The sequence below is a fragment of the Struthio camelus genome, chromosome 8 (genome assembly GCF_040807025.1).
Source record: "Struthio camelus isolate bStrCam1 chromosome 8, bStrCam1.hap1, whole genome shotgun sequence".
Taxonomy (NCBI): domain Eukaryota; kingdom Metazoa; phylum Chordata; class Aves; order Struthioniformes; family Struthionidae; genus Struthio; species Struthio camelus.
The window spans coordinates 7,288,314-7,312,714 of NC_090949.1; the positions used below are offsets into that span (position 1 = coordinate 7,288,314).

General features: G+C 55.3%; 2 protein-coding genes across 3 annotated transcripts in view; one reads left to right on the forward strand and one right to left on the reverse strand.

The window, feature by feature from the left end:
* Positions 1-19,434, reverse strand: GLUL (glutamate-ammonia ligase). 2 transcript variants are annotated; one of them, XM_068951858.1, is made up of 9 exons: positions 19,296-19,434; positions 12,650-12,768; positions 11,911-12,137; positions 5,533-5,723; positions 4,051-4,212; positions 3,495-3,641; positions 2,901-3,028; positions 2,522-2,721; positions 1-1,648 (listed from the first exon to the last, which is right to left on the reverse strand). In XM_068951858.1, the coding sequence occupies exons 3-9, from the start codon at positions 12,042-12,044 to the stop codon at positions 1,330-1,332; spliced, it is 1,281 nt and encodes a 426-aa protein (XP_068807959.1). In that variant the 5' UTR covers positions 12,045-12,137; positions 12,650-12,768; positions 19,296-19,434; the 3' UTR covers positions 1-1,329. The 2 variants fall into 2 exon arrangements, with proteins under 2 accessions (XP_068807959.1, XP_068807960.1); XM_068951859.1 differs by lacking the exons at positions 11,911-12,137; positions 12,650-12,768; positions 19,296-19,434 and adding an exon at positions 7,144-7,262.
* RGSL1 (regulator of G protein signaling like 1) overlaps positions 12,739-24,401 on the forward strand; it is a 26,139-nt gene continuing 14,476 nt past the window's right edge. Inside the window, exons 1-12 of the mRNA XM_068952545.1 lie at positions 12,739-12,783; positions 13,275-13,349; positions 14,083-14,236; positions 15,189-15,290; positions 16,651-16,765; positions 18,073-18,175; positions 18,460-18,534; positions 19,370-19,499; positions 20,825-20,929; positions 21,272-21,433; positions 21,636-22,633; positions 23,228-23,290. Of these exons, the coding sequence (XP_068808646.1) occupies positions 12,739-12,783; positions 13,275-13,349; positions 14,083-14,236; positions 15,189-15,290; positions 16,651-16,765; positions 18,073-18,175; positions 18,460-18,534; positions 19,370-19,499; positions 20,825-20,929; positions 21,272-21,433; positions 21,636-22,633; positions 23,228-23,290 (2,127 nt within the window). The remainder of the gene's footprint in view (positions 12,784-13,274; positions 13,350-14,082; positions 14,237-15,188; positions 15,291-16,650; positions 16,766-18,072; positions 18,176-18,459; positions 18,535-19,369; positions 19,500-20,824; positions 20,930-21,271; positions 21,434-21,635; positions 22,634-23,227; positions 23,291-24,401) is intronic.

The window sequence follows — 24,401 nt, forward strand, 5'->3', positions numbered from 1 at the left end:
TATATATATATATATGTAAAAAAAAAAACTATTCTGAAGAAGTCCAAATGCAACGGAATATAACTGGCACCATCTAAGATACCCAAGTATAAAATCCCGGAACGTCTGAACCCCCGGCACTATCTGGCAGGGGCCGGGGGCTGGCTGGGAAGGCTGATTGCTTCTCCATTCTCAGGAGCACTGTCATGGCTGGATGGCAGGCAGTCTGAGAGCCAGGACACAACAGTAATATCGATGGTCTCTGTAAAACCATTCAATTTTAGAAACTAAGAACATTACAAAAAAAAAAATCTAAAACTTGTTTCTTTATCAAAAGCCCTGCTTTAGTGACATGCTAACCCCATTCCACCACTGGAAAGGTAAAACAACCACAACTCTGTCCAGAACATGATTAAGTTGACCAGCCAACTCATAGTTCAGAACACCTTCCTTGTTTTGATCTACACACCGGACAAGCAGTTCACAGCTGCTCAAGTTTCACTGATAAACATTAGTGCTGGCTTCCCAAGTCTGGTAACCAGCTTCCTGCAAACTGCAGGCCATGCCAAAAATCCTCATCCAGTTCTGCGCTGAGCCCTCCAAGCTCACCCTCGATCCTACCTGGAGGCCCTCCAACAGCAACCTCAGGAACCCTGCCTGCTCTAGCCGGCCAAGTCACTGGAACATCATCATTTAAAACAAAACACTTTCATATATAATTTTTTTGTTTTTATATTTAAATAGAAAAATACTACTTCACTCTGTTATAAGCAGGAGATCAGTTGACTTCCAGTGACAGAACGAGGAGTTCTTCTAAATGCTCCTGTGCTGAGCTTGATGTCAGAAGATTCCTGGAAACCTTAAGGTGGCCAGAGGTGGAAAATTCCTCCATAACGCCATGCAGGTGGGAGAGAGCGGGGGTCCATCACAGTTCTTATCTTCCCTTCTCCTCAGAAGGGCACTATAACCTTTGAGAGCCAGCAATGAGGCTAACATCCAAATATGACTCTAAGGGAAGCCAGTGATAACTGTAGCTTTTTCACTTGTCTGCTGGCTTTTTGCTTGTGTGTGGTCTGTCCCTGGAAGCCAGTGGATCCCCATCAGATGTACAGATGAATTAGACAAAAAACAGTGGTTAAAAGTTTTCTAACACCCTCTCCTCCTGTCTTTTGAAGTCAATGACAAACAGATATTGATAAAACTAAACTCTCCCTCCTCCCCCACCTCAAGACAACAAGAGTTATTGGGACACGAAACACGGCATCTTGTGCCCTCAGAATTACATCTAGAAGGGAATTTTAGGGGCATAGGAACTGTGGGGGGAAGGCGGTGTCTGTAGGCACAGTCCGCTTAGTTTTTGTACTCAAACGGCTCGTCTCCAGTTTCATTGAGGAGACACGTGCGGACAAGGGCCTCCGTCACAGCGTAAGGATCACAGTTGGCAGAAGGCCGGCGGTCCTCGAAGTAGCCCTTCTTCTCATGGCCCACATTCCTGGGGATGCGGATGCTGGCGCCGCGGTTGGCCACACCAGCGGAGAACTCATGGATGCTGGAGGTCTCGTGGAAGCCTGTCAGGCGCCTGGCATTGTCCAGCCCCCCTTTGGGGTCATAGGCGCGGATGTGGTACTGGTGACGCTTGCCCAGCTTCTCAATGGCCTCTTCGATGTGCCTGCAGAGCAGGCAAGGAAGGAGAAAAAAAATATGGTGAGCATCTGAGGGTAACACCTGGGTCACAATGGACTATTGCGTCCAAGTGAAAGATTCATCCCTCTCTCCAGGCCACTTCATGATGAAGCCTTATGTCCTACAACCGATTTTTGGGAACATCTGCAGAGGCAGGGAAGGGGGTGTCTCTCTTCTCCCACTTGTTCTTACTCAGGTTGGTTTTTGGACAAGGATCCCCATGGTCTGAGAAGGATGACACCAATTCAACCCACAGGCAAATCCCACAGGCTGTGTTGCCACTGATGAATCTGCCCTCACAAGGGGAGATTTCTGTTCTGACACAGAAGTTTCTATTCAGGAAACTACTCAACACATCAGTCCCATAAGACAACTTGTGTTTTACGTTTCCAGGATCTTCATGTTTAAGCAGCACAGCATTTGCTGTCAACCTGGTCTAGAGGCAAGCAAGTGCTCTTTCATCATGATCTAAGCTTGGCATAGGTCTTTTGGTTAGGATTCCCCTGCCTCACCCCACCCCCAGCACTGGCAGGTCCAGAGCTGGACAACCTGCTAAGAATAGCTGCAGCCTGTCCATCCATACTTCAACCAGCCCAGATGGAGCTGTACTGCTGGCTGAATTTCCCACCCAGCACCAAGATGAAGAGTGGGAAGAAGAAAAGAAAAAGAAAAAAGTAAAACCCACAAACAGAGTGAAATCTAGAGCTCCTGAGGAATGAAAAAGCTCATGCATAATATCAAGCACCAAAGTGACATCTCCCATGTGGTCAAAGCTCTGCAAAAGACTTGTAACTACCAGCCAGGTCAAACTTGCTCCTTAGCTAATGGATGCCATGAGCCCAGCTCAAAAGAGACTTACTTGAGACCTCCGTCTTCCCTCATGCTCTTGGTGCTGAAGTTGGTGTGACAGCCAGCACCATTCCAGTTCCCAGGGATGGGTTTGGGATCAAAGGACACAATGACCCCAAAGTCTTCGCATACTCGATGGAGGATGAATCGTGCAATCCAGAGGTGATCTCCCATCTCAATCCCTTCACATGGTCCCACCTGGAACTCCCACTACAGGAAGGAACAATCAGGGGCTCAGTGATGCAGACACACAAACAATGAGGCACTGCTTGTCCCCTTACACCCTGATCACTGTCAAAACTACATGCCTCAGAGCAGGCAGCAAGAGCTCCCGCTGCATGGGATTTTTCTGTACTATCTCATTCCACAAGGCATCTAAAACAGTTTACCTGGGCTGGCATCACTTCTGCATTGGTTCCACCGATTTTCACTCCAGCGTAAAGGCATGCTCGGTAGTGGGCCTCCACGATGTCTCTGCCATAGGCTTTGTCTGCCCCTACGCCACAGTAGTATGGACCTGCAATGGCACAGATGGAAAGCAAACATCAGTTTCTAGTAGGAAGAAAGTCTCAAATTCGGTGAAGGTAGAGCATACAAAATTCTCCAAAGTTTCAGGGTGCGTGGAAAAGCCCCAGCAGTCACTTTTCACCGGAGTAACAGAAGAACAGAGCACTAATGAAGCTAGAGTCCCTCCAGTAGTCTGAACTTGTGCTCTGTAACACTGGGCAAGAGTTTCAGCCACCTGCAAACTAAAAAACTGAACAGCACGTTTGAATGCAGCCCATCATCATTTTAGCCTTTCCGAGACAAATTTAATCTCATATGCTAGTTTTAGCCAACATCCTGCTTGCTATTGGAGACCTTCAGTTCTAGAAACACATTGAATCGTTCAGCTCATTTGAGGCATTTCAGCTATCTCACAAGGATTACAAAACAGTGTTCAGTATTCCTGACTTGTTCCAGTGCAACTCCTGGAAGGTTACCTTGGGGTCCAGGAAAGCCATTGGAAGGCCAGCCAAATGGATGCCCGTCTGTCCCCAGAAGAGTGTACTCTTGCTCCATCCCAAACCAGGGGTGCTGGTTGGACACCATATCCATAATCCGCCTACAGGTGTGTCGGAGATTTGTCTCTAGAATGGAAAAGAGGCACAAGGCTCATTAGTGTCTTCATCGTAGCCCAGACCGCAGGGATCCAGCTGCTTCACCCAGCTGCAGCTCAGGAACTCAGGCTCTAGTTGTTCTGCCTGTGAGCCATCTCTACCTTCATTTACCACCTCTACTTTATTTACAATCCAAGTCCCAGCAGTGTCAGTGGAGAGAAGCATCCCAAGACTAGGCCTTTTTCCACCACTAGCACTTCCTTTGTGCTTTATTTTCAGGTTAGCATTTATTTTGTCTTGCATGACGCTAAGGGCACAAACAGCATTTGGACAGGTCTCCTGTTTCCCCTTCTTCTACCAACAGCTTGCCCTGCCAGCAGGGACAGGCTCCTTTCCCCTCCTCAGAAATACCACCTCCACCAGGAGAAGGCCCACTCACCTGCCGACTGCCGGTTGTATTTGAAGACCTCACAGAGAACTAGCTTATTTGGGTCCTTGCGAAAAGGGTCCCGGAACATGGCAGCAGGCCGCAGGTACATGTCGCTGTTGGAGCCTTCGGCCTGGAAAGTGCTGGAGCCATCGAAATTCCACTCGGGGAGATCTGGAGAGGAGAGAGTCGCTGTAAACTGAGGTCCCGCACCACCAGGGTGACAGCCTCCCCACCGCCATTCAGCGCTATGGAGGGGCAAGTACTCATCAAGAACGGGCCCACAACAGGTTTAATCCCAGCAAAGGCAGGGGAGCAACTCCCTGGCTCCGCAGCCGCCCTGGGAAACACCAGGACCCGGGCTGCTGGCCGAGCCCCTGTTAACAGCGCAGCACTGAAGACATTTCCCATCTTGCATCAAAAAGGGACGAGCAGAGCACCCAGTCTTCTCGCAGAGGCACCTGGGCAAGCTCAGAGAGGGCAGGACACAAGACGCATTGCAGGTGCAGGAACAAGGAGAGGGGAGCTGCAGCGCACGCTCCTCCACGCCACTGCGGCTAGGAGAAGGTGGGAGTACAAATCGCACATGAGGCCATGTAGGCTGAGTCTCATACAAAGGGGGAGCATCAGCCAGACAGTCCAGTGCAGCCTGTGAGGCGAAGGCGCCAGCTTCACTCCCCTTGCCCACCCCTCCTCGCTGCCCTCCAGGTCAAAGCACAGCCAGAGCAGCAGCAAACTCTACCCAAGCAATGTTATCTCCTTCATATCCTCGGAGGGGGGAAAGCAGGAGGAAGGGAATCAAAGATTGCAAAGGAGCTGTGCCAACCACTCCCTCAGAGGGAAAAGGAGAAGGGGAAAAAAAAAAAGAAAAAGAAAAAAGAGAGATAATTCTGCTCAGTCACACACAGTATTTTCATTTCATAACTGTCTCCAGCCAGTACCATGGCAACCTGGGGAAAAATCCTAATGCTATTATTGTGTAAGCTGGGACTGTTTGTTCTGAGGGACACAAGCTCTTAATTACACCGGATAGCTCCATTCTTTCTCTTCCACTTTCTTCTGCCAAACTACTTCCGGCCAAAACAAGTACTGGAGAGTCAATGGGCTGTGGATTCCCTGCCAACAGCCCCCTCCACAGTGGGTAAGGCGGGTGCAACTCCAGGGCTGGGCTCCCAACCCCTGGCATGTCATTTAACCACCACATCTGGAGAGCTGGGAATGTTCCCCCCCCCCCCCCAACGCATCTGAGACAGGAGATAACTGGAGGGGGGTGAGAAGCAGCGTCTTCACCTCTTCTCAAACAGTCTTTCATTTGTCTGCTGCCCATGCCACCCTCTTCCTCCCCAGATCCTCCCTTTTCATGGGAGAACGGTAAGTCATGCGTCCACTGGAGCAGCCAAGCACTGCTGTGTCCCCTGAAGAAGGTGGTCCCCTGTTGCTGCAGTCCTGCAGCTCTTTGCCAAGGAGCTATGAATCCTGCACCTGCCCCCTCACCTTCGAGGCTCTTGGGCTCATGGTCCAGTGTGCGAGTTTTGCAGCGAAGGTGCTCCCCAGTCCCATCTATCCAGATGTACATGGCCTGGACCTTCTCGCCTTGCGGCAGCTTCATGTACATGTGCTTGATAGCTTTGCTCAGGTGGGAGCTTGCTGAGGTGGCCATGGTTGCAGAGCGGAGGAGAGGATACCTGCAGAGAGGGCACAAGACGCAACCCCAACCGTGAGCGCCAAGGTTTTCACCCCCGGTTCACTGGGGAGCACGAGGGAGCTCAGCCACAGAGCTGGCTGCATCCTCCACCAGACCAGGCTGCAGACATCCCATCTACACACAGAAAACACAACAGGTCACACTGAGACACCAACTGCGCTTCAGGGACAGCTAGGAAAGCCCTGCTCCTACAGCAGTCTTCAAAGCCTCTAGTTTAATAGCCAGACTCCAACCCATGTCCTGCCTTGGCAAGGGAACAAACTGGGTCTTATCCACCAAGCAGCAGACTTCAAAACTGCTTCTCAGCCTAGCGTGAACTTTTCACCTCCTAAACACCCCCATGCCCACTGTTCCTCTGGAGCACGACTAATATCCAGGAAAGATTAGCTAGGGCTTTCTTAATATGCTTGCTTCAGCAGGGGGCTTGCCAGCCCGAGCTGCCTTTGCAGGTCAGGTGGTCTGAGGTTATACAAGACTGATCCGGAGCAGGAGCGAGTGCACGCGACCCCCGGTGGGAACCGCTCCAGCATGGACAGGGCGGGAGGAGGCTGAAGGAGTTGCGGCCCCAGGCGGCCAGAGCCGCAGCATCCCAGCAGGCCCACCGCAGCCTGGAGCTGGGCTCCCAGGGACAGCCCAGCCTTTCCCATAGGCCAGGCAGGTCAGGACTGGGCCAGCTGGGGTCTGCCTGTGTTTGCAGGGGCACGCAAACGCAAGCCATACGGGCAATGCAAAGCGATATGGAAATTCAGTGCTCCAACATCCTGTCACCTCCCCTGGGCTGGCAGGTCCGGCTGCCCCAGAGCATCCCTCCCTCCTCCGGCAAGGGGGCGCTGCCCCCCGCGGGGCAACCGCGACCCCCTCGTCGCAGAGCCTTTCTCCTTACAGAGGAGGAGGAGCCCTTTAAGCAAATGGCCAACGAGCCTCGTAAAAAAAAAGCAACACTGGCTCGCAGAAAAAATGAGAGCTGCCTCTTGTCCTCCTCCCTCCGTACAGCTGAGGGAAAGTTTTCCCCGGGAAGGTCTGTCTGCGAGCTGGAAAACACCCGAAACGCAGCAACGGCGGAAGCTGGAAAACATCGCTGCTGGGGTGTCTCTCCAAAGAGACAGCAGATACCCGGGGGGAGGAGGAAAGGAGGAAGGCAGAGACACAGAGAGAGCGCTGCAGAGCCCCCGCTCCCGAAACCCCTCTGCCAGGGCGGCGCGGGTGCCTACCGACCCCGACCCGGGCCCCTTCTACCCCGCCAGCCGAAGTGGGGGTGCCTCCGGCCGAGCGCGCACACACACACATGCATGCACACATGCACGCGCGCGCGCACACATGCACGCGCACAAACGCCAAGGCCACCCCCCCCCCCCCCCCCGAGAGAAGCGCGCCCGCCGCGGGCAGCACCGCCCCGTTACCTGCGCGGCCGCGGCGGGCTTAGCTCGGCTCGGCTTAACTCGGTTCTGCTCGGCGCAGGGCTCCCAGCCCGGCTCCCGGCCGCCGCGCCCGCCCGCGCCTTTATGGCCCGGGCAGCGCCGGCCCCGCCGCCCCCATTGGCCGCCCCCACCCGGGGCCGGGGCGGGCACGCGCGGGGCGGGGTGGGGGGGGGGGGAAGCGCGGGGCGCGGGCGGAGCGGAGCGGAAAAACAAGCGCGGCGCCCCGCGGAGCCGCCGCTCCGCCTCTGCCGCCCGCGGAGGGGGGCCAACTGCGGGCGGGGATTAACTGCGCAGCGCTGGGCTGCCGGGCCCCGCCGGCTCGGGTGTCCCCAGCCTGGGTGCCCCCCAACACTGAAAGCCAGGGTGCCCGCCAGCCTGAGTACTCACCTACCCGACCAGGTTTGGTGCCCACCTTTCCCCACCAGCCTAGGTGTCCACCAGCCTCGGTGCCCACCTGCCCGACCAGGTTGGGTGCCCACCGGTCTAGGTGCCCACCTTCCGCACCAACCTGGGTGTCCACCAGCCTGGGTGCCCACCAGTGTGGGTGTGCCCCAACCCCTGCCAACGTGGGTGCCCACCTACCCCACCAGCCAGGGTGCCCCCTCATCCTGCCAGCCTGGGTGCCCACCTACCCCATCGGCCAGGATGCCCCCTCATCCTGCCAGCCTGGGTGCCCACCTACCCCACCAGCCAGGGTGCACCCTCATCCTGCCAGCCTGGGTGCCCATCTAGCCCTCCCCAAGCACCCATGACTCCTCAGCCGAGGGCTCAGCTCTTCCCTGGGGTAGCCAGGCAAAGGGGGGGGGGGCTGCGTTGCCCCCCTCCTTGCCCCCTAAGCTGGGAGATGTCCTTTACAGGTTCTGAACTGGCCAGCAAGGCTGCAGGGCTTGCCAAGGGCTTGGGATAGAAGAGGGTCTCCCACCCCCTCCCGGGACACCGCACTCTTCCAGCGGGCGTCCTCTCTCCGGGCCACCCCAGTGCCAGCCCTCCCTGCTCAGGGCTGAGGCAGACACGCCACCAGCGAGGGGACAGAAAGCAGAGGCAATATAGGATATTTTTCTCCCCTTTTCGCCCTCCCCCCCCCCCAAAACCCTCTTCTCAATAGTTCTCGGAACTGTTCCGAGATGGGCTCAACTCCAGGGCTTGCTGCAGCGTTTACATTAGCAGCTGCCTTTGCATAACTCCCAGGCATGAAAATAAGTCGCCCTGGATAAACAGGGCAGCGGAAGAGAGGGAGAAATTGGAGCCCCCCTCAAACCTGGGCCCCAGCTCTGTGTTTGTGCCTGTGTTTTGGGGAGGGGGAATAGGCAGAGCCCGGGAGAAGCCCAGCTTTTCCCTTGAAGCAGGAAACGGGCTCCAGCACCTGGATTTACAGCCGAGTCCCTCGCTCTGGGAGACAGTTGAGGGAGGAGAAATTCCCCACCTCTGCAGAAGGTCTCAGAGCACCCGCTGCAGAGGCACGCAGATAGCAAGGGGCGCCCGGGAAAATACAGGGACTGCCCAGTAGTTTTCCATCCCGCAAACTCCCTCTGCCATCCCTGCTCCTGTTCAGCCCTTCTCACTTTCCAGCCCGCACATAAGGCGCAGGATACAGGTGCCAGAACTAGCAGAAGGAGCTGCCACACCTGTACATGTGCCTACATGCATCCGCAGGCACGCCGGGCAAACACAGGCCACCCAGCACACCCGCCTCTGCGACGGGGCCCTAGGCAGTCCCCCGATCCCATCCCCACCTCAGCCTTGGGGCGATGACACCAAAATTGCTGTTCCTCCCGAAGCCGGAGCTCGGGGGCCCAACTCTCCTTGCCACTGGGGCTGCCGGGGCAAAGCCTGCGCGCAGCCAGAGGCCCGGGAAGAAGAGTCCAGGGAGAGCTGGATCCTTGGCCAGGAGGAGGTGGTGTAAACACTGGCTAAGGACTTGCCTTGATTTATTGTGCATCTCAAGAGCTAGCTCCCCACCCTCCCTCTGGGCAAGACCAGGCTAATTCTTTACCACCTCCTTGCAGTAGGCACAAGCCTGCGTTAATCCCCCCGAGGCTATCCAGGATGGAGGTAAAATTCAGGTGCTTTTCACCTTCTACCATTGCTTAGGCAAGGCAGAGCCTGAAGTGATATCCATTGCCTTCCCCTGATATCCCCGTTCCTGAATGCTATGTATAAAGCAAAGTTTTCAATATAGACATGCCTTAGAAGAGCACATGGGGCCCCACCGCCTTTGGGGCTGAAAAGCAGGCGCTGAAATGGCCGGCACCCCAAAACCGCTCTGGGAGGGTGTCCCCGCTGCGGTTGCCCGGGGTGGGCGCCCGCTCGCAGGCAAGGCAGAGCGAGGCGACTGGCGGCTGAATGCTTTCTCACCATGGGATCTCCCCTTTCCTGACGGACCCCGTTTTGTCCCTGCGATCCTGCACACCCGCTTTGTTCCTCACATCACCTCCTGAATGCTGTGCTTTACCCATAGAAACAGGCCCAGGGTTACTAAGCAGGAACTGAACCCCAGATACAGACCAGATACAGATGGTCACCTGCATCTAACTGCTTAGCTGAAGAAAAAGGAGGAAGGATCTGCTGTGGAGACCCAGTCAGGCCAGGTATGAGCCGTCCAGAGACGCCCAGCAGCAAAATAGCTCCCATAAAGGAGAACTGTCAAGCCCTGAGCAGTATAAAGCTCTGCCCAGCCCTAGGTTTGCTGAGACGGTTTAATCAGGACACCAACAGCTCTGATAGCTCCGTTTTCTTGGAAACGTGCTACCTGCAAATTTCCGAGAAACTTTGGCCACCAGAGCTGGCTGCAAACAAGCCCAGGGCGTTTACGGGAGGAAGGCGCTTCGGCGTAGGGTGCCTCTCACGCTCCTCTAGTCGCTGACTCAGGGACCTTCTCTTTTGCTGGCTGAGCTCTGAACGGCCGGGAGGGGAAAGGCAGCTTGCAATCCTCTCTACGCGTCCCCTCTCTGCCTGTCAAACGCACACCGGCCGGCAAAAGTCCCCAAGGAGACCCCCTAGCCGCGGGGACCAGTTTCACTGCTGGGGAGGGGGCTGCACCCTGTGGCGGGTGGCTCCCGGCCCCACTCCATGTCCGTCCCCTCACCCCGGCCCGGCTTGTCCTGCACAACATGTTTACGAGACGGCGGAGAACAGCCTGGCCCTGCTGCTACGAGGCCAGCGCCCTCTCCCGGGAAGCTGGCCGGGAAAAAGAGTCCTCTTCCCTTCTTGCAGGGCTCTTTCCAGCTTGTTTACTGGCCTGCCTTCCCCTCCTCCCCTTGCAGGCTGTGGTTTTTTTGGGAAACACGGATCAGCCTGTCCCTTCTCCCAGCTGCGTGCTCCAGTGACCCTGATTGTCGTCAGCGTTCAACGAGACAAAAACCTCATCAGGGAGCTGGAAAAGGCACGATGCCAGCAGGTGACACCTCCCAGGAGTGTATTTAAATCAGCCTTCAAAGCCTCCACTCTAAATGCACATCAACCAGCAAAAGACAATGCGGCGCTCCAGGGGTGACTCCCAACTGGCACATGTTTTTCTTCCCTCCTGCTATTAATTCGTGGGAACACCTTTATTTGCCTGCCCCGACACTTCCCTCCAGCTCCGCTTATATCCTGCAAGAATTGCCAGGGCTGAAAAGCGTCTGGTGAGCTCGGAGGGCCGGTGACGGCTGGACTTTGCAGCCTGCCGCCTCCGAGGCGGCAATTCAAAGCCAGGCGCATGGCACGGAGCGAGGCCCCGGCAGCGAGAGCACGGCGCCCGGTCCCTCCGTGGGGAGGCCAGGGACCAGGTCGGTTGAGTCTGACAGCCGGAGTCGTATGCCCTCTCCTACGCACATCCAGTCCCATAGGAGCTTGGCACCTCTTTTCACAGGGGGCAGCAGTGCCCCGGGGCAGGAGGTGAGCTGGTTTCCCCCTGCCGTGCGAGGGCTCTTCCCCAGCTCCGGAGGGAGCCCCGAGCCTGGCACCGTTTCGGGGGGGGTGGCTCCTGGGGCAAGGTCTCACTGTGTACCCTCCAGCCAGAGCTGGCAACCACGAGGTCTTTGCCCAAACAACATGCTGGCATGATCCACTAAGGGCAGGCATCCAGTGCCTTTCACCAGCACTAAAGCACCTCTTGAATCAAAATTAATGATTTCCTTTTCAAACAGAGCTATCCCATGGGGAGAAGGAAAGGTCCGTTGTGTTCCCACAGGTTATCTCCTGGAAGAAGGTCCAATGCACCTGAAATGCCCCCTGCTTCTAGCCGGGGCACAGCTGGGAAGGAGGAGAGAAAAGTGTCTCTTTTCTCCCAGGCATTCCCAAATTCGGATGTGCCATTTTCATACCCATCTGCCAAAGCATGCTGGGCTGCAAGGTTCCCTGTAAAGCTTGACCTACCCACACCTCAGCAAGGACAGACGCAGGCTGGATGTCCTGACAAACACGTTGCCTCCATCTCTGCCGTCGCCGGCTCCCACCATGGCCGGGCGCAGCAGCCCGCGGTCCCCCCGTGCACGTCTGCGCACGACCAGCTCAGCGTGCCCACCGCCGCCGGGAGCTGGGCTTCAGGCACGGCGGAGGAGCTAACGGGGCCAGAGGAACTGGAGACGCAGCCCCCTATAGCCACAGCTAGCGAGATTTGGGAAATCAGCCTAATGCCCCAGCAAGAAGAGCAAAGTGCTTAATGAACAAGTCGCCCCGTTAACAGCCAAACACCAGAGTCACCGAACGAGGCCAAGGATAGGGAGCTCACTGCATGGCAGAGGAGACATCCGTGCCGTGCGGACTGACCTTGCGCAAGCAGCGGCGGCCGACTGGTCTCCCCGCGAGTGCTGCAGGAGGCTGATGAAACCCCCCAAGGCAGGGAGGCGATACCAGCTCACCCGATAAGCGAGCAAACATTGCAGGCTCCGCAGCGTGCCCATGCTCCCTTTGAAGATGCTGCCAGGGTCAAGGGTAGCCAAGGGCTGGTCACCAAGAGGCCTTTCGAAGGCAGAGCAGGCTGGCAATTACCTGGGCTGCACAGAAGGGCAATTTGGGAAAGCAAATTAATAAATTGAATTGTGCAGAGGCACACGCTAAAGGAAGGGCCCTCCCCACGCACCTCAGCTGCCATATGGGCAGATGATGCCTTTAGGGGAAGAGGGGCCTTGGAAATGCAAGACCCCAGCAGCCAGGAAGGCCTTGTTGTGCACAACTCCTCGGTGGCTGGCACCTCTCCTTCCACCCCTTTCTCACCCCATTGGCGGCCCCATACCCAATCGTGTGCTTGGTGGCACATTGGTGGCAGTCACCGTGCCCAGCTGCCCGCTGGCACCTGGGACGGAGAGCAACTGCGGGGCTCCTGCATGCCTTGCTCTCCACCCTCGTGTGAGATGTGGCATTGCTGCACAGCCAAGCCGCTCCCTTCCCAAACATGGGGCCCCGCGGTCTCCCCTTGCCCAGCCCGTGGCCAGGAGCCCTTTGCAGAGGGGGCATCACAGCAGCCAGCTCACGGCCCATCCAGGAGCACCCTGCAGCCCAAACCTACCTCTTGCAGGCTCTGCCTGGCATGCATGTAGTCCTTCTGCAGAAGCAGGGCGTCTTCAGTAAGCAGGGGACCCTGCTGAGAAGCAGCACATGCTCTCCTTCAAAAGCATCCAGGGGAAGCTGGAAGATGAGAACGTTAGTGGCAGGCGAGATCAGGGATTTGAGACCTAAAAATTGCTTGGCTCCGTTTGCTCTGTACAAGGGTGGAGAACATCCCAGGGACTGCTAAGCGCATGCCTTTCCCTTGCAGTTCCCAATTGGTCACATTCTTCATTGGCAATTGTTTTTTTCTTTCTTATTAGTATTATTCATGCTGCTAAATGTGTTCCCAGCTAGGTCAGGGCCTTATTAACTGTGGCTGTCAGATTAACTTCAGCCTAAATACACTTCGCAGCTTAATAAGAAAGTGTGCTGAAATCCTCAGCGCTCTGCCTGAGTGAGCTCAGTGGTAGGATCAGGGTCTGGCCTTGTAAATTAACACAGGTAATTGCTATGTGCTGTTGCCCGTGTACCTTGTTCGTGGCTGAATGAGGCCCCCGTCCTGCCACCACGCACACTTAACCTAGACTCGTGAAGTCAACAGAGCCAGGCACACATGCAAGGTTGCATGAGTGATTTCGTTTTAGCTGGAGAAGACACAAGTAAGTGCAAAGCTTGCTCAGGGGCTGTCGGATGTGAAGGATCGGATCCCAGCCTTCATGGTAAATGCCAGGCGAGGAAACTACAGAAACAAGGCAACAGGCTTCACAAATACTTCTAATTAACGTAAGAGTAAGGAAGTTCCCGAGATGTGCTCGCTGAGCCAAACACGTCTTACATGCCCAGCAGACTAAGCATTAAAATTACTTTTAAAAAAAAATCCAAAAATATTCAGGAACGGAATTAACAGTTAAAGCTGAACTACCATACCTAAGACCTCACACAATTGCAGTTTAAGGCATTATGGGCCCCGGAAGGATCACACCCGTTTTTGACAGCACGTGTGCTGTCACGTTACTCGTCTCAGTCTTTGAGGTGTCTTAAACTACTTGCATGAGAACAGCCTGGGGGCGCGTGGGAATAAAGCCAGTCTCCCCCAAAGCTCACTCTGTGTATATGATGCTTGCGCCAAAGAGACACCACGTTTTACAGCCTGGCCACGGCAGAGGAGTGAAACGGGCCGGGGCCGGCACGGGAGGGACGGGGGACAGCCCAGCCGGAGCAGCCACCGCGTACCGCCAAGGAGCGCATCCCGCAGAGCGGAGGGAAAAGGCGAGCAGGCGGCTCCTGGCTTTCCCTGAGCCCTGCGTGAGCGCCGGCGGGACGTGACGGCAGGCGTGAGCTCGGGGGACGCGCAGCCCCGTCCCCGGCTGCCCCTCGGCCAGGCGCCGCAGCCAGGCTGGCCAAGGGCCCCCTGACCCCGCGTTCGGGCAGCCTTGGACTTTGTCTCCGCAGCGAGCCGTGCCAGGTTACATTGGGCAAGGCCAAGAATACCGAACGCGTCCCCGTCGCAACCCCACCAGCGTTAAGGAGGGTCAGCTACGGGAAAGTGCTGGTGCCCCAGCGGAGGTGGCCTCAGGGCTGCTGCAGGTGACCTGCTCCAACGCGGGTGGGCAGCTCCCACGGGCAGGGGGGCGAATAATTTGGGCTTGCTCAAAAGGGGAACGAAGCCCTTCTGACGTGCGTGGTGTTGCAACGCTGTCCTTATCTGTTTGTACAAAAAGTCCGGCCACTCTGAGCTCCTCTCTGAGCCACCTGCTAAATCTGGTCTTTGCTCACATGCCCGCCTCCTTTTTTAAATGGCTGTCTCCCTTGTGGAAGCTAAAACCATCTCTCATGCCTCTGCCAAAAGGTTTCCCGGAGAGGAGCTGTGTCTTTCCCCAGCGTAACGCAGTACTGAGATAAGCCACAGCGAATAGAAAAGCTAAAAATGCAGAAAGAGCAGAAACAGGGAGCCAGAAAGGGGGCAGCGCTGCAAGGAGGGGAGAGGAAAGCACAGGCTGGCCTTTCCAAAGGGGGTCGGTCCTCGCCCTAGAGCTGGCCAAGCAGTGCCGAGGCTGGACCACAGCCCCGAGGGCTACCAGCCCGCAAGAGGTCAACCTGAGCGCTCACTGCGAGGGTAGCAGGCTCCAGCCCACGCCAGGCTGGGTCCTACCAGACAGCCTCATCTTGAGAAGAGACTTTATGGAAATGGCCCCCAGCATTTCCATGGTAACCACATCTACCTTTTCCAGAGCACAACCTGGATCCTCTCCCAGCAGAAATCGGCACAGTCTCCCTAAAGCCAGCCCACAACCAGACAGGGATCAGTGGATCTACACCGGTCTCCGAGGGTCTCATTCAGATTTGTTCAGTCGCCAACTGAAAAACATCTATTTTTTTGACAGTCGCAACCTGCCCCCAAGGACTTTGGAGCTGTTCCTGCGTGAGACAGCCACACTAGCTCTTCCCTACCCTCTTCCCTTCATCTCTTGGGCTTAGCAGCGCAAATCCTTATGAATTCATAATCAAAGCTATTCCACACCAGGGTCTCACGTAACTCTTTCCTGCTGCTTTACCAGGCACCACCGCACTCTGTGCTCACCCCAAGAAAAACAGCCGCGAGGAGAAGCTAGAAAGCCTCGCCGTCCTTGTGGGCACAGGGTGGACGTACGCACGGCTCTGTAAGGAGGTTTTTAACAGCTTGAGTTGCTGCAGTCGAGCTGGTGCCTTGCTGTGTGACGGGACGCTGACTTCACCAGAGCACACGCGTTTGCAGAGGCAGTACAGGCGTGAGCTCTAACACGCAACCCTGCGTCGGTCGTATCCCTCCCCACCCGGTATAGCAACACGACTGTCCTCTTTGGACGGTGTAGTAGAGCGATGAGCTCTCTCGCTCAGGGTCACAGAGCGAGCCAGTGCCAGGCTCCCCAGGCCGTGACTCAGGGCTCCTGACATCAGCCCTGTGATTAATCCGCAAGACGCACTGTTGTCTACACCGCTGTCCGCCCTGGGACGGCTGTAAAACCAGAGGCTGCTCCTCATTTCTCACTCATGCGGATGATGCAGGATTATCCACCCTGGAAAGAAGGCGTCCCTGTATTAATTGTGCCTATTGAGTCACTAACCCATCTACTGCGACCTCCAATGTGAGACACGAGATCAAGAGCCAGGCTGCTGTGCAAACCAGTTTCTGGTGACAGCTTTGCATTCCTGATTTGACAGCGCCACCTCGTGAGATGCCCCCAGCTCCTCTGTGCTGGGACAAGGGTGCTGGGACCATTTTCAGCCTAAGAGCCAGGATGGGGCCGTTCTGGAGATACCCGTGATCTTAACAGAGGTGGCTCACGAAGGGAGATCACACATGCAGGTTAAAATAGCAGGGACAAGCACGCTCCAGGGACTGCAACCGCAATGACAGAAGGAGTTTGTGGCAGTCACATAACAAAAGTGCATTTTGTTCATGGATAGACTAAGGAAGCACAATGCTCCTTAGAAAGACATGGTTCCCAAAGTCTGTCCTGCAGCTCTCCTTAGGCAAGCACAGAAGAAACGTTCATCCAAAAGAGGCCACGAGCCCTCTGCTCCATGCTTTGCACAGGCCATGAAACACTGAGCCACAGACAAGTAGGTTCACCTCTCTTCAGGGTGCCCAAAACCCTGAGGGCACTAGTAGCCCTGCAGGCAGGTGGCCACTCCAAGGCAAGCCCCAGAGGCATCAGCCCTGCTGCAGACGATGTGGGTTGGGGCACCACCATGCAGAACACAGACAGAGCCTGACCTGCTCTGGTTTTACGCACAACCAAGGCAAGGTTAGGGCTGTTGGGGGTCTCACCCCTTACCTGCTTTTTCTGATCCTCTGGTTACAGGTTGGAGAGTGGCATCTCACCAGGTTTCTTCTGATTTGGCTCCCTCCTTCGCCCTGCCAAGCGCCACTTCTTCTCCACGTAGACCTGAATTCAGCTCCACATCCAAAAGTCACACGCTAGCTCACAACGCGGCTCTGGGCACAACTCCTTACTAATATCCCCTGTGCCTCTCCAGCCTGCCACAGCATCACTGGCAGGTCTGACACCACAGCATTACAGATCAGGAGGATCAAATATCCCCCTGGAGAGCAGATTCCTCATCCAAGTGAGGAAACAAGTCACCACCGCCGGTAGGGAAAGATGCAGTTCTTTCTTCCTCCTCTTCCTGCTGGAGTCCCTAAGGTTAGGTCTCTTGGTCCCAGACTCAGCTGAACCAGGACAGCTGAAGAGGGAGCTGAGGTTTGTGTTGCCCAGGGCACACTTAGCAGGGTATCCTGAGAAACTTCAGTCACCACCTGAGCAAACACACCAACAGCAACCAGGCACCATACCAAATCAGGTTCTGGTTACTAAGAACCTAATTAGAAGGCCAAGAAGGTTGCCCAAATCACTACGTGCTGGAGGAGAGGTTTCATTTGGGGACTGTCTGAGTGTGCTCACAGGCCTGGTAATTAGAGAAGAGACATTTCATTGAGAACCCACCTGGAGGACAGCAAAGCGTGAGATTCAGAGAGGAAGGGGATGGGACCCTGCGTCTCCACGGAGCTCAGCAGCAGTGGGGCAAGCATGTCACAAAACAGCACCGTGCTCTAGAACACGCTCTGCAGCACCACGTCTCCTGGGCACGGCAACATGACAGCCACCGGTGAGTTACCTTTCCTGGAGGCTTCGGCTTCTCCAAGCCCATCCCAGCAGGGAAAAGTCAAGTCCTAGGATTCAGAAACCTGTCCATGACACAGCTGTGCTCTGTGCTTTCACCAAGGTGGACATTTTCAAGGGCATCCTTCCATCAGTAGGCTGCAGCTTTTGCATGCCAATCCACCCCCCCTCATATGCAGTCACTCAGAAGTGAATAAAACTTCACAGGATAGCGAGAAGTCTTGGGTACTACTAACCCTGGCTTTGACATCCGGGGTACAAGAGTGTCTGCAGTGAGTCCCTGTCACTAACCGGAGCCACAACCTACCTCCAGCTTAATGATGGCTGGTGATTTCTAGGAACTTACTACCACCTGAAGAAGAGCCCTCACGGCATCGGCACACCAAGGCAGAGAGGCTGGAGTAGCTACATGAAAGCACAACAACCGTTTCCTCGCCTCACTAGCAGGGTTGCTCCTAGGGTCCGGGAAAGGATGGAGGAGCACAGCTCCTCTCCTCCCAGCCGCAGTGCCTTCTTTCTCCTGTCTCACTGACGTTTTTCTGAGAGAACAGCTTTACATTTTGTAATAATCCTGTTGGGCACCCTCTGGCTTACAGTGGAGTAAAGCCTGGAGGTGATGCAGTCTGAGCTAAAGCATTTCAGGGTCTGCCTCAAAACCAAATCCTCCCATGTGTGCACAGGGCAAGCCCATACCACATATCCCCTACAGCTGTTCCAGCTTCTCAAAACTCTTCCTATGGTTCACATTTATGTCATGCCTGGCAACAAACCCCAGGTAATTTTCTCTTCCTCCCCTAGCAACCATAGCCTCTACGAATATGGGGGTTCTGCTGCAAGATGATGTTTTTGTCGACTTTTTCAACACCTTTCTGAACCTTCCCGTAAGTTCACTCCTTACCATAAAGCCTAGGGTCTTTCCAAGCCTTTCTCAGGTGAATTTTCAGGCTTCTGTGGTGTTAGAGGCCCCAGGAAATTTGGGAATGCACCACTTTCAGGCTGGTGAACCAGGAAAATCTGAAGTTCTCAGCTTGGAAGAGGCAGTGGAGATAAAGATCTAAAAGGGAAGATGATGCCCTTCTTATGGAGGACTAATTAGAATAGCTGGGATCTAGGCTTCCCTACCAACCTTCGTCTCTTTCAGCTCTCCCCTTTTCTTTCGATACAGATTTTTGGCCAGACACCCATTTACATCAGCAGCACTGGCCAGTGGGACCTCTGGCCAGAGCTACCAAGCCACCTGGTAAGAAGACATTCCCCCCACTCCATGATGCAGGGATCCTGCAGGGAGAGAGGAGGGGTGAGGAAGGAGGCAGGAAAGGGCACGAGGCAGGGAAGCTGAGAGACAAAAAGCCAGTTTCTCACTGCCAAAGTGACTCTCTCTCTCTCCCGTGTGCAACCAGGAGATTATTTCAAACCCAAGCATCACATTCCTTCTGAGCTCCAGGAGGAGCAGAAGCAATTTAAAGCCCTGGCGTGTGGGCAGCCTACAGGGTCAGTCCAGTACTCAGTAGATATCGATAGCTGGCGCTCAAGGAGTGCACGTGTGCGGCAGCAGGGGAGGAGGCCCCTTATGTCCAGGGTTCCCCTTAACTCCTGAGAAGCAAAGTCCTATCAACCTTCAGACTGGCTTAGCCCCCTCCCGGGCGTCCCTCTTTCCTATGGCCACAGGCATGGCTTGCTGCGCTCACACCCCCTAGCAAAAGGGACCCTGCATCTCTCCTCACCGTCCGAAAGCTGCCATTCCCTCCTGCCTGGGCTTCCCGGAAAGAGGCAGGCTGCACTGAAAAGCAGCCCTATAGGGAAACCTGCAATCCCAGGTCTAACAGGCAGCAGGTTTCCCGGCAGAGCTGGCATCAGGCTCACGGAGACCCGGGCAGAAGCGATAGCTCAGATGTCCCATCTGTCTCCAGCGCAGGGGATGTCCTGCACTACTGTTTAGCAACAGGGCTCCTCGCCTGCCTCCTCCCCGCCCCCCCGCCATGCCATGGGCCCGTTACTCACCCCCTAATCCTTAGGCAAGAGATGGCTCCTTTCTCACAGCCTCCTCCTTTCCTCGGGGTGCGGGTGCAACGCAGGATCCCAGCCTCCCGGGTTTACTGACTTGGTTGGAAAAGCACCGGCTGCCTCATTTCTGCAAATCCAGCTTGTGCCTCCACTTTGTCCTCTGCCAGAAGCTTCTCAGTTTCATTCGGTCGGAGGAAGCAGGTGAGTCATAACAACGCTGAGGGAATCAGAGCAGCCGCACGCGGGGCAGCTTCACCGCTGCACGGGACTTCCTTTCTCCGCGGCTGTCGCCGTCTGGTGCCTGCTGAGCGCAGCGGGACGAAACAAAAGCATGTGCTGCAGCTCTGCTCCCGAGACGTGCTTCGGAGAGGGGCTGGCTCTAAAGGGTGAGAGTAAAAAGGCACCGTGGGTCCCATTTTTACGGACGCAGCAGCTCCTAGGGCAGGCTTGCTGAAGGACTCATGGGGCTTTACCCCTTAGCCCTGTTGCTATTAGTGTGGGCTCTCTCCCTCCGTGGAGGTAAGCTGCAACAGCTGCTTAACATCAGCCGCAAGATTTCCCATGTAGTTTGTGGGTGAAGCAGGTCCGGAGAGCAGGCTTGGACCCACACTGAGCTGTCACTGTGGGCATAACCTCAGAGTCCTTAAATCAGAGCTCATGCCTCTGCTGCGGCACAGCCAGCGGTATGGCCAGAGGGACCGGCTGGTGGAAGACTCCGGCAACATGCTCACAGCAGTGCCCTCCAAGCTCTTTGAAAGTACAGAAGGATTTCGTGCCAAATTCAGCTCGTTTTTTCAGTACACGGAGAAACTAGAGTGTGATATTATCAGAGGATATCTACAGGGGGGAAGCTGGGATTTTGGCATTTCCAGTTTACTGGCAGGCAAGGTACCCAGAGCTTCAGCGCTCCGTTGGATTATGCTCCTCTTGTCTGGTGTCCCCTATGCTGGTAAAATAATTTGCTGGCCTACTCCATGGGCTGTCCTATGGACAGAAAACCTGAATCGTGCTCAGAGACTTACCCCTAAACGTCATTGCTGCAACGCAAGTAAGCATAGTTACAGCTGCCCCCTAAGTTACAATTTTAAGCAAAGACTTAGACTCAGTGAGTCATTTCAGGAAAAGAAGCAATTTATCAAGACCCAAAGGCTTGCTCCAGTGCTTTTTCTGAATACATTGCTGCTTCTCCTCCAGCTGGGTGTAACATCATGATGAAGGAGTCTGAGGGGAAGTCCCAAGCGCAGGCAAAAGATGGAAATTTGCAAGGGGGAGAGGCAGGAAGGAGTAGCTGGGCAGGTTATCGTGGACATGAGCGGGTCCCACCTCATCTTGTAACCACAACCCTGTCCAAAACTCCCATTTCCACATGATTTGCTGGGCTCCTGGCTTGTAGCGCTGCTCCCTATGGCAGGCTGTGTCAGAGGGGCACTGGAGGATGCTGATGGGGCTGGGGGACTTTCTCAGGGGCTGTCCCTGCACGCATGCACCCCTGTGACGCCTTGCTCTGCACTTTCTCTCTCCGACAGCAAAACTGCTGAACTGGCAGAGCGCTGACCAGTGGCTGCTCGAAAAGTGCATTAGCGGGAGCCGGGGCATGTGGCGCTTTCGGGCCTTCATCCAAGGACTGGCAGGTGGGCATGGGGCACTCTCTTGGCCCGTTCTCAGTCCGCCACTGGTGATCTCCCCAGCGGGATACTAGCACAGAGCTGGTGGACTGCGTAAGCACTGGTGAGGCACAAAAAACTACTTTCTTAGACACTGCTCTGGAAGACAAGCCAACAGCAGAGCTGCAGCTCAGGTGCTGCAAGCCAGGGAGGTGCATAGCCCTGGCTCTTCTCTATGCTGCTCCCTCAGCTCCTCTAGATCATCCTTCCTTCCTTCCTTGTGCTTTAAAATGAAGGAAGCTTTGCTCATCAGCAAGGCTTTCAGGGACTCCCTCCAACGCCCTCCCTCTGTCTCTGTCTGATCCACAGGGGAAGAACTAACCAAGTTTTGGCTCACGACTGAAAGGATCCTGGGGCTTGACAAATCGGACGTGACACAGAGAAAGCTCTACCTGTCCTTGCTCCATGCGCTGAAAGCCACACACCTGCGGGAAGGCTCCAGGGTCACTGCTCTCTGCAGTAAACCCACGGGTAAGGACTATCAGCGCTGGTGATGAGCAGTGCCCTTTCAGTGGGTCTGCCCTTTTTCTGGCTGCTCCCAGCCTTCCCACAGCTCCCTTGCAGAGATGGGATACCATCACTGATACTGCTTGGCTGGGGAGCTCCACCTGCGCAAACAGGTCTGCCTGGGGCTGCCCTCCCGCATAATCCTCTGTGTCCGTTTCAGAGCCAGTGCAGAGAATCACCGAGTGGCACATGCAGCCCGTGAGCACCGGGAGGGAGACCCTGGGCAAGATGCAGACACTAGCCCTGCTTAAGATTCAGAATTACTGGCTCCCTAACTTTTTCATTCATTGCAAGCTGAGCATGGAGAAAGAGAAATCGTGCTGGCCTCTGCTGCAGGAATATCGGGAGCGATTACAGGCTGACGCACAGCAGCCCACAGGCTCTTACAGTGATCTCTTTACTATGCATATTAAAAAGAGCCAGGCTTTGTCAGGGCCCTACTGCAGCAGGAAGGCCAAAGAGGAGATGTGGACTCTCATCAAAGGGGGAAAAGGCACCCAAGAAATGACGATGCTCAGGAGTTTGGAGGGGCAATCTGAAAGAAAGTCAGGGCCAGCCAGGAGCCTGTGCAGTTCAGACACAGAGAAATCATATCTGAGTGAGAATGCTTTGGGGCTGATATCTCAGCAGTCAGAACCTCCTGCAAACACCGCCTTTGAAGACAAAGGAGGAGAGACCTCTCCCAAAAGCTCTTGCCCCGACATAGAGCACTTCCTTCAACAGGAAGAGCTCTGTGAAGAGCAATTGCTCTCTAACGTGCATTTCTCTACACCGGTTGTCCAGCTGCCATCCCTGCTAGGCCTGAAAAGGCCAGTCAAGTACTCTTCCCCCTTTAGCTTACTTGCTTGGGCCCTGAGTGCTGAGGGCTGCGCAGGACAGCCCTTCAGGGAGTTCTTGAAGCGCAGGGAGCGACCTGTGGAGACTCATCTTCTGGACCTGTGGCATGACCTTGAGGATTTTCTGTGCGTGGTGCTGGGCTCCAGCGGCGAAGGCAGTTTCTTCCTGCGTCATTTGATAGGGGTGAGGATATGCAAGACTTACCTGGGAAAAGGCTCCGTTCAGTATCTTCCCCTGGAGACAAGGACTCTTAGGAACTTGCAGGACCACCTGCCCTCTGGAGAAGTCACTCCCTGGATATTCAAAGCCCAGGAAGAGATTTGCAAGGTACAGAGTAGCACTGGTGGTGCTCAGGCTGAGGGGAACTGCTGGTGTTCCTCTCCTTGGGTTGGTAGGAGGACTTCGGGGCTGTTTAAGAAGATAGGTGCTTGACTTCAGAAATGGAACACAGAAAGGAAAATTAGAGATGAAAGATCAGGAAGGGAAAAGCTTTTAGTCACAAGTCACCTTCTACTGACAGGCCAGCGGAGGGGAGCATCCCTGGGGGTTTGCTAGGCTGTGGACTGGAGAAGGAGCAGTCATTTAGCAGCCAGTGACCTCCATCACTAGACACACAAGCCAAGGGCCTGGGGACCGTGGGACAGCAACAGTCCTTTCACAACCGAGTCACCAGTTCCAGCACAACCTGATTAAAAAGCATTTACAACCCATGCGTTGCTGGGCAGCCCCAAAACAGGGCACGGGGAGCTGGGGAGGCAGCAGCGGGGAGCCCCATTCAGCTCTGCCTTGGCGGCGCCCGGCAGCAGGAGGGGAGCAGAGCTGCGGGAGCCCGCTCCCAGCCCCGCACTCCCTTGCTGCGTGCCCCTTGCCGACTGGCTCATGAGCTCACACTACTGATAGCCCACCTCACCTCCTCCTCAGGTGCTCGGGTTCTTCTATGATGAATTTCTGGCTGAAGACGATGAGACGTTCCTTCAGTTTATGGTAAAAGGGACACGGTGGGGGCCGGGGGGATCCTTGCGGGGTGTGCAGGAACTGGTTGGGGTCTCAAAAGAAGACAAGAGGGATGGGAGGGAAAGCCCTGCCGCTGCAGCGGTCCTACATCCCACGGTATCTGTGCTGCAGCGCCTGGAGTAAGGCAGAACCTGCCCTTTTCCAGCTCCTTGGAGCAACGTTCCTTGGCTCCTCGGCCACAACTTGTCACACCTTGGCAGCTGCCGTCCTGTGTCGCAGGCGCGTAACTGCTTCACGGGCAAAACACTTCGGGGAAGAAACTCTGACCCTTTTTTCCTTGCCAACAGCAAATACTGCTGTAAGTCTGACTCATGGGCAGACACACATGCACACAGCCCTGTCCCAGAAGCAGTGCCTGGCCAACATGCCAGGGGAAGAGGGCATGCAGCGTTTTGGCCTATGACTCAATCACACTCAAGTTTTCCATATATTTTTTCCACTGTGTAAAGGAGTGGTTTAAGGAAGCAGAGTCACACAAGCACTCATCTCCCAAACTGTTTCCCTTCCTGGCACTAGAAATCCCACTACGGCCTCATACTACTCAACGCCCTAAACGCTAACCTGACACCGTGAAACCGCCTCACAAACAGAAACCCCAGGGCATCCCACCTACTTGGGGTCCCTGCAGAACCTGTACTGGCAGCTTTGCTCACTGCAGCCAGTCTCTGCACACTGGCCAGTGGGGTTAGTCAGGACTAACACCCAAAGACCTGGCTTGTGGAGAGATCTAAGCATCTCAGTCAGCGAGAACTAAGTGCTTACAGAAACCCCACTTAGCATCCATTGGCTCCTGACCCTGAGTCATTAAATTCTCTTGGCTGTAAGTTAATTAGCTGCCCAGGTTTTTAGGCATCCCTTATCAAGAACATTACTTTTCAGAGCACAGACGAGATCTGGGAGTGCAATTAGCACTTCGGCAGGTGCTGAGGCCGTGCTCCCTCCAGGGCACCATGCACTAGGCCAAACTCATCGTGGGTTTTGCCGCTCTGATGGCAGCGGAATTGCTCAGGGGCTTAGCAGGGTTATTTTTGGTGCTTGCTCTCAGCAGCACATAACTCAGTCAGAAAATGGCCGCTCTGAC

Excerpts from the sequence above, each read along its gene's own strand:
- GLUL (XM_068951858.1), bottom strand. The coding sequence starts at position 12,044 with ATGGGCACGCTGCGGAGCCTGCAATGTTTGCTCGCTTATCGGGTGAGC. Across the intron at positions 4,213-5,532 it reads TGAGCCCAAGAGCCTCGAAG|ATCTCCCCGAGTGGAATTTC; the intron begins GTGAGGGGGCAG and ends TCTCCTCTCCAG. Across the intron at positions 3,029-3,494 it reads TGGCTTTCCTGGACCCCAAG|GTCCATACTACTGTGGCGTA; the intron begins GTAACCTTCCAG and ends GTGCCATTGCAG.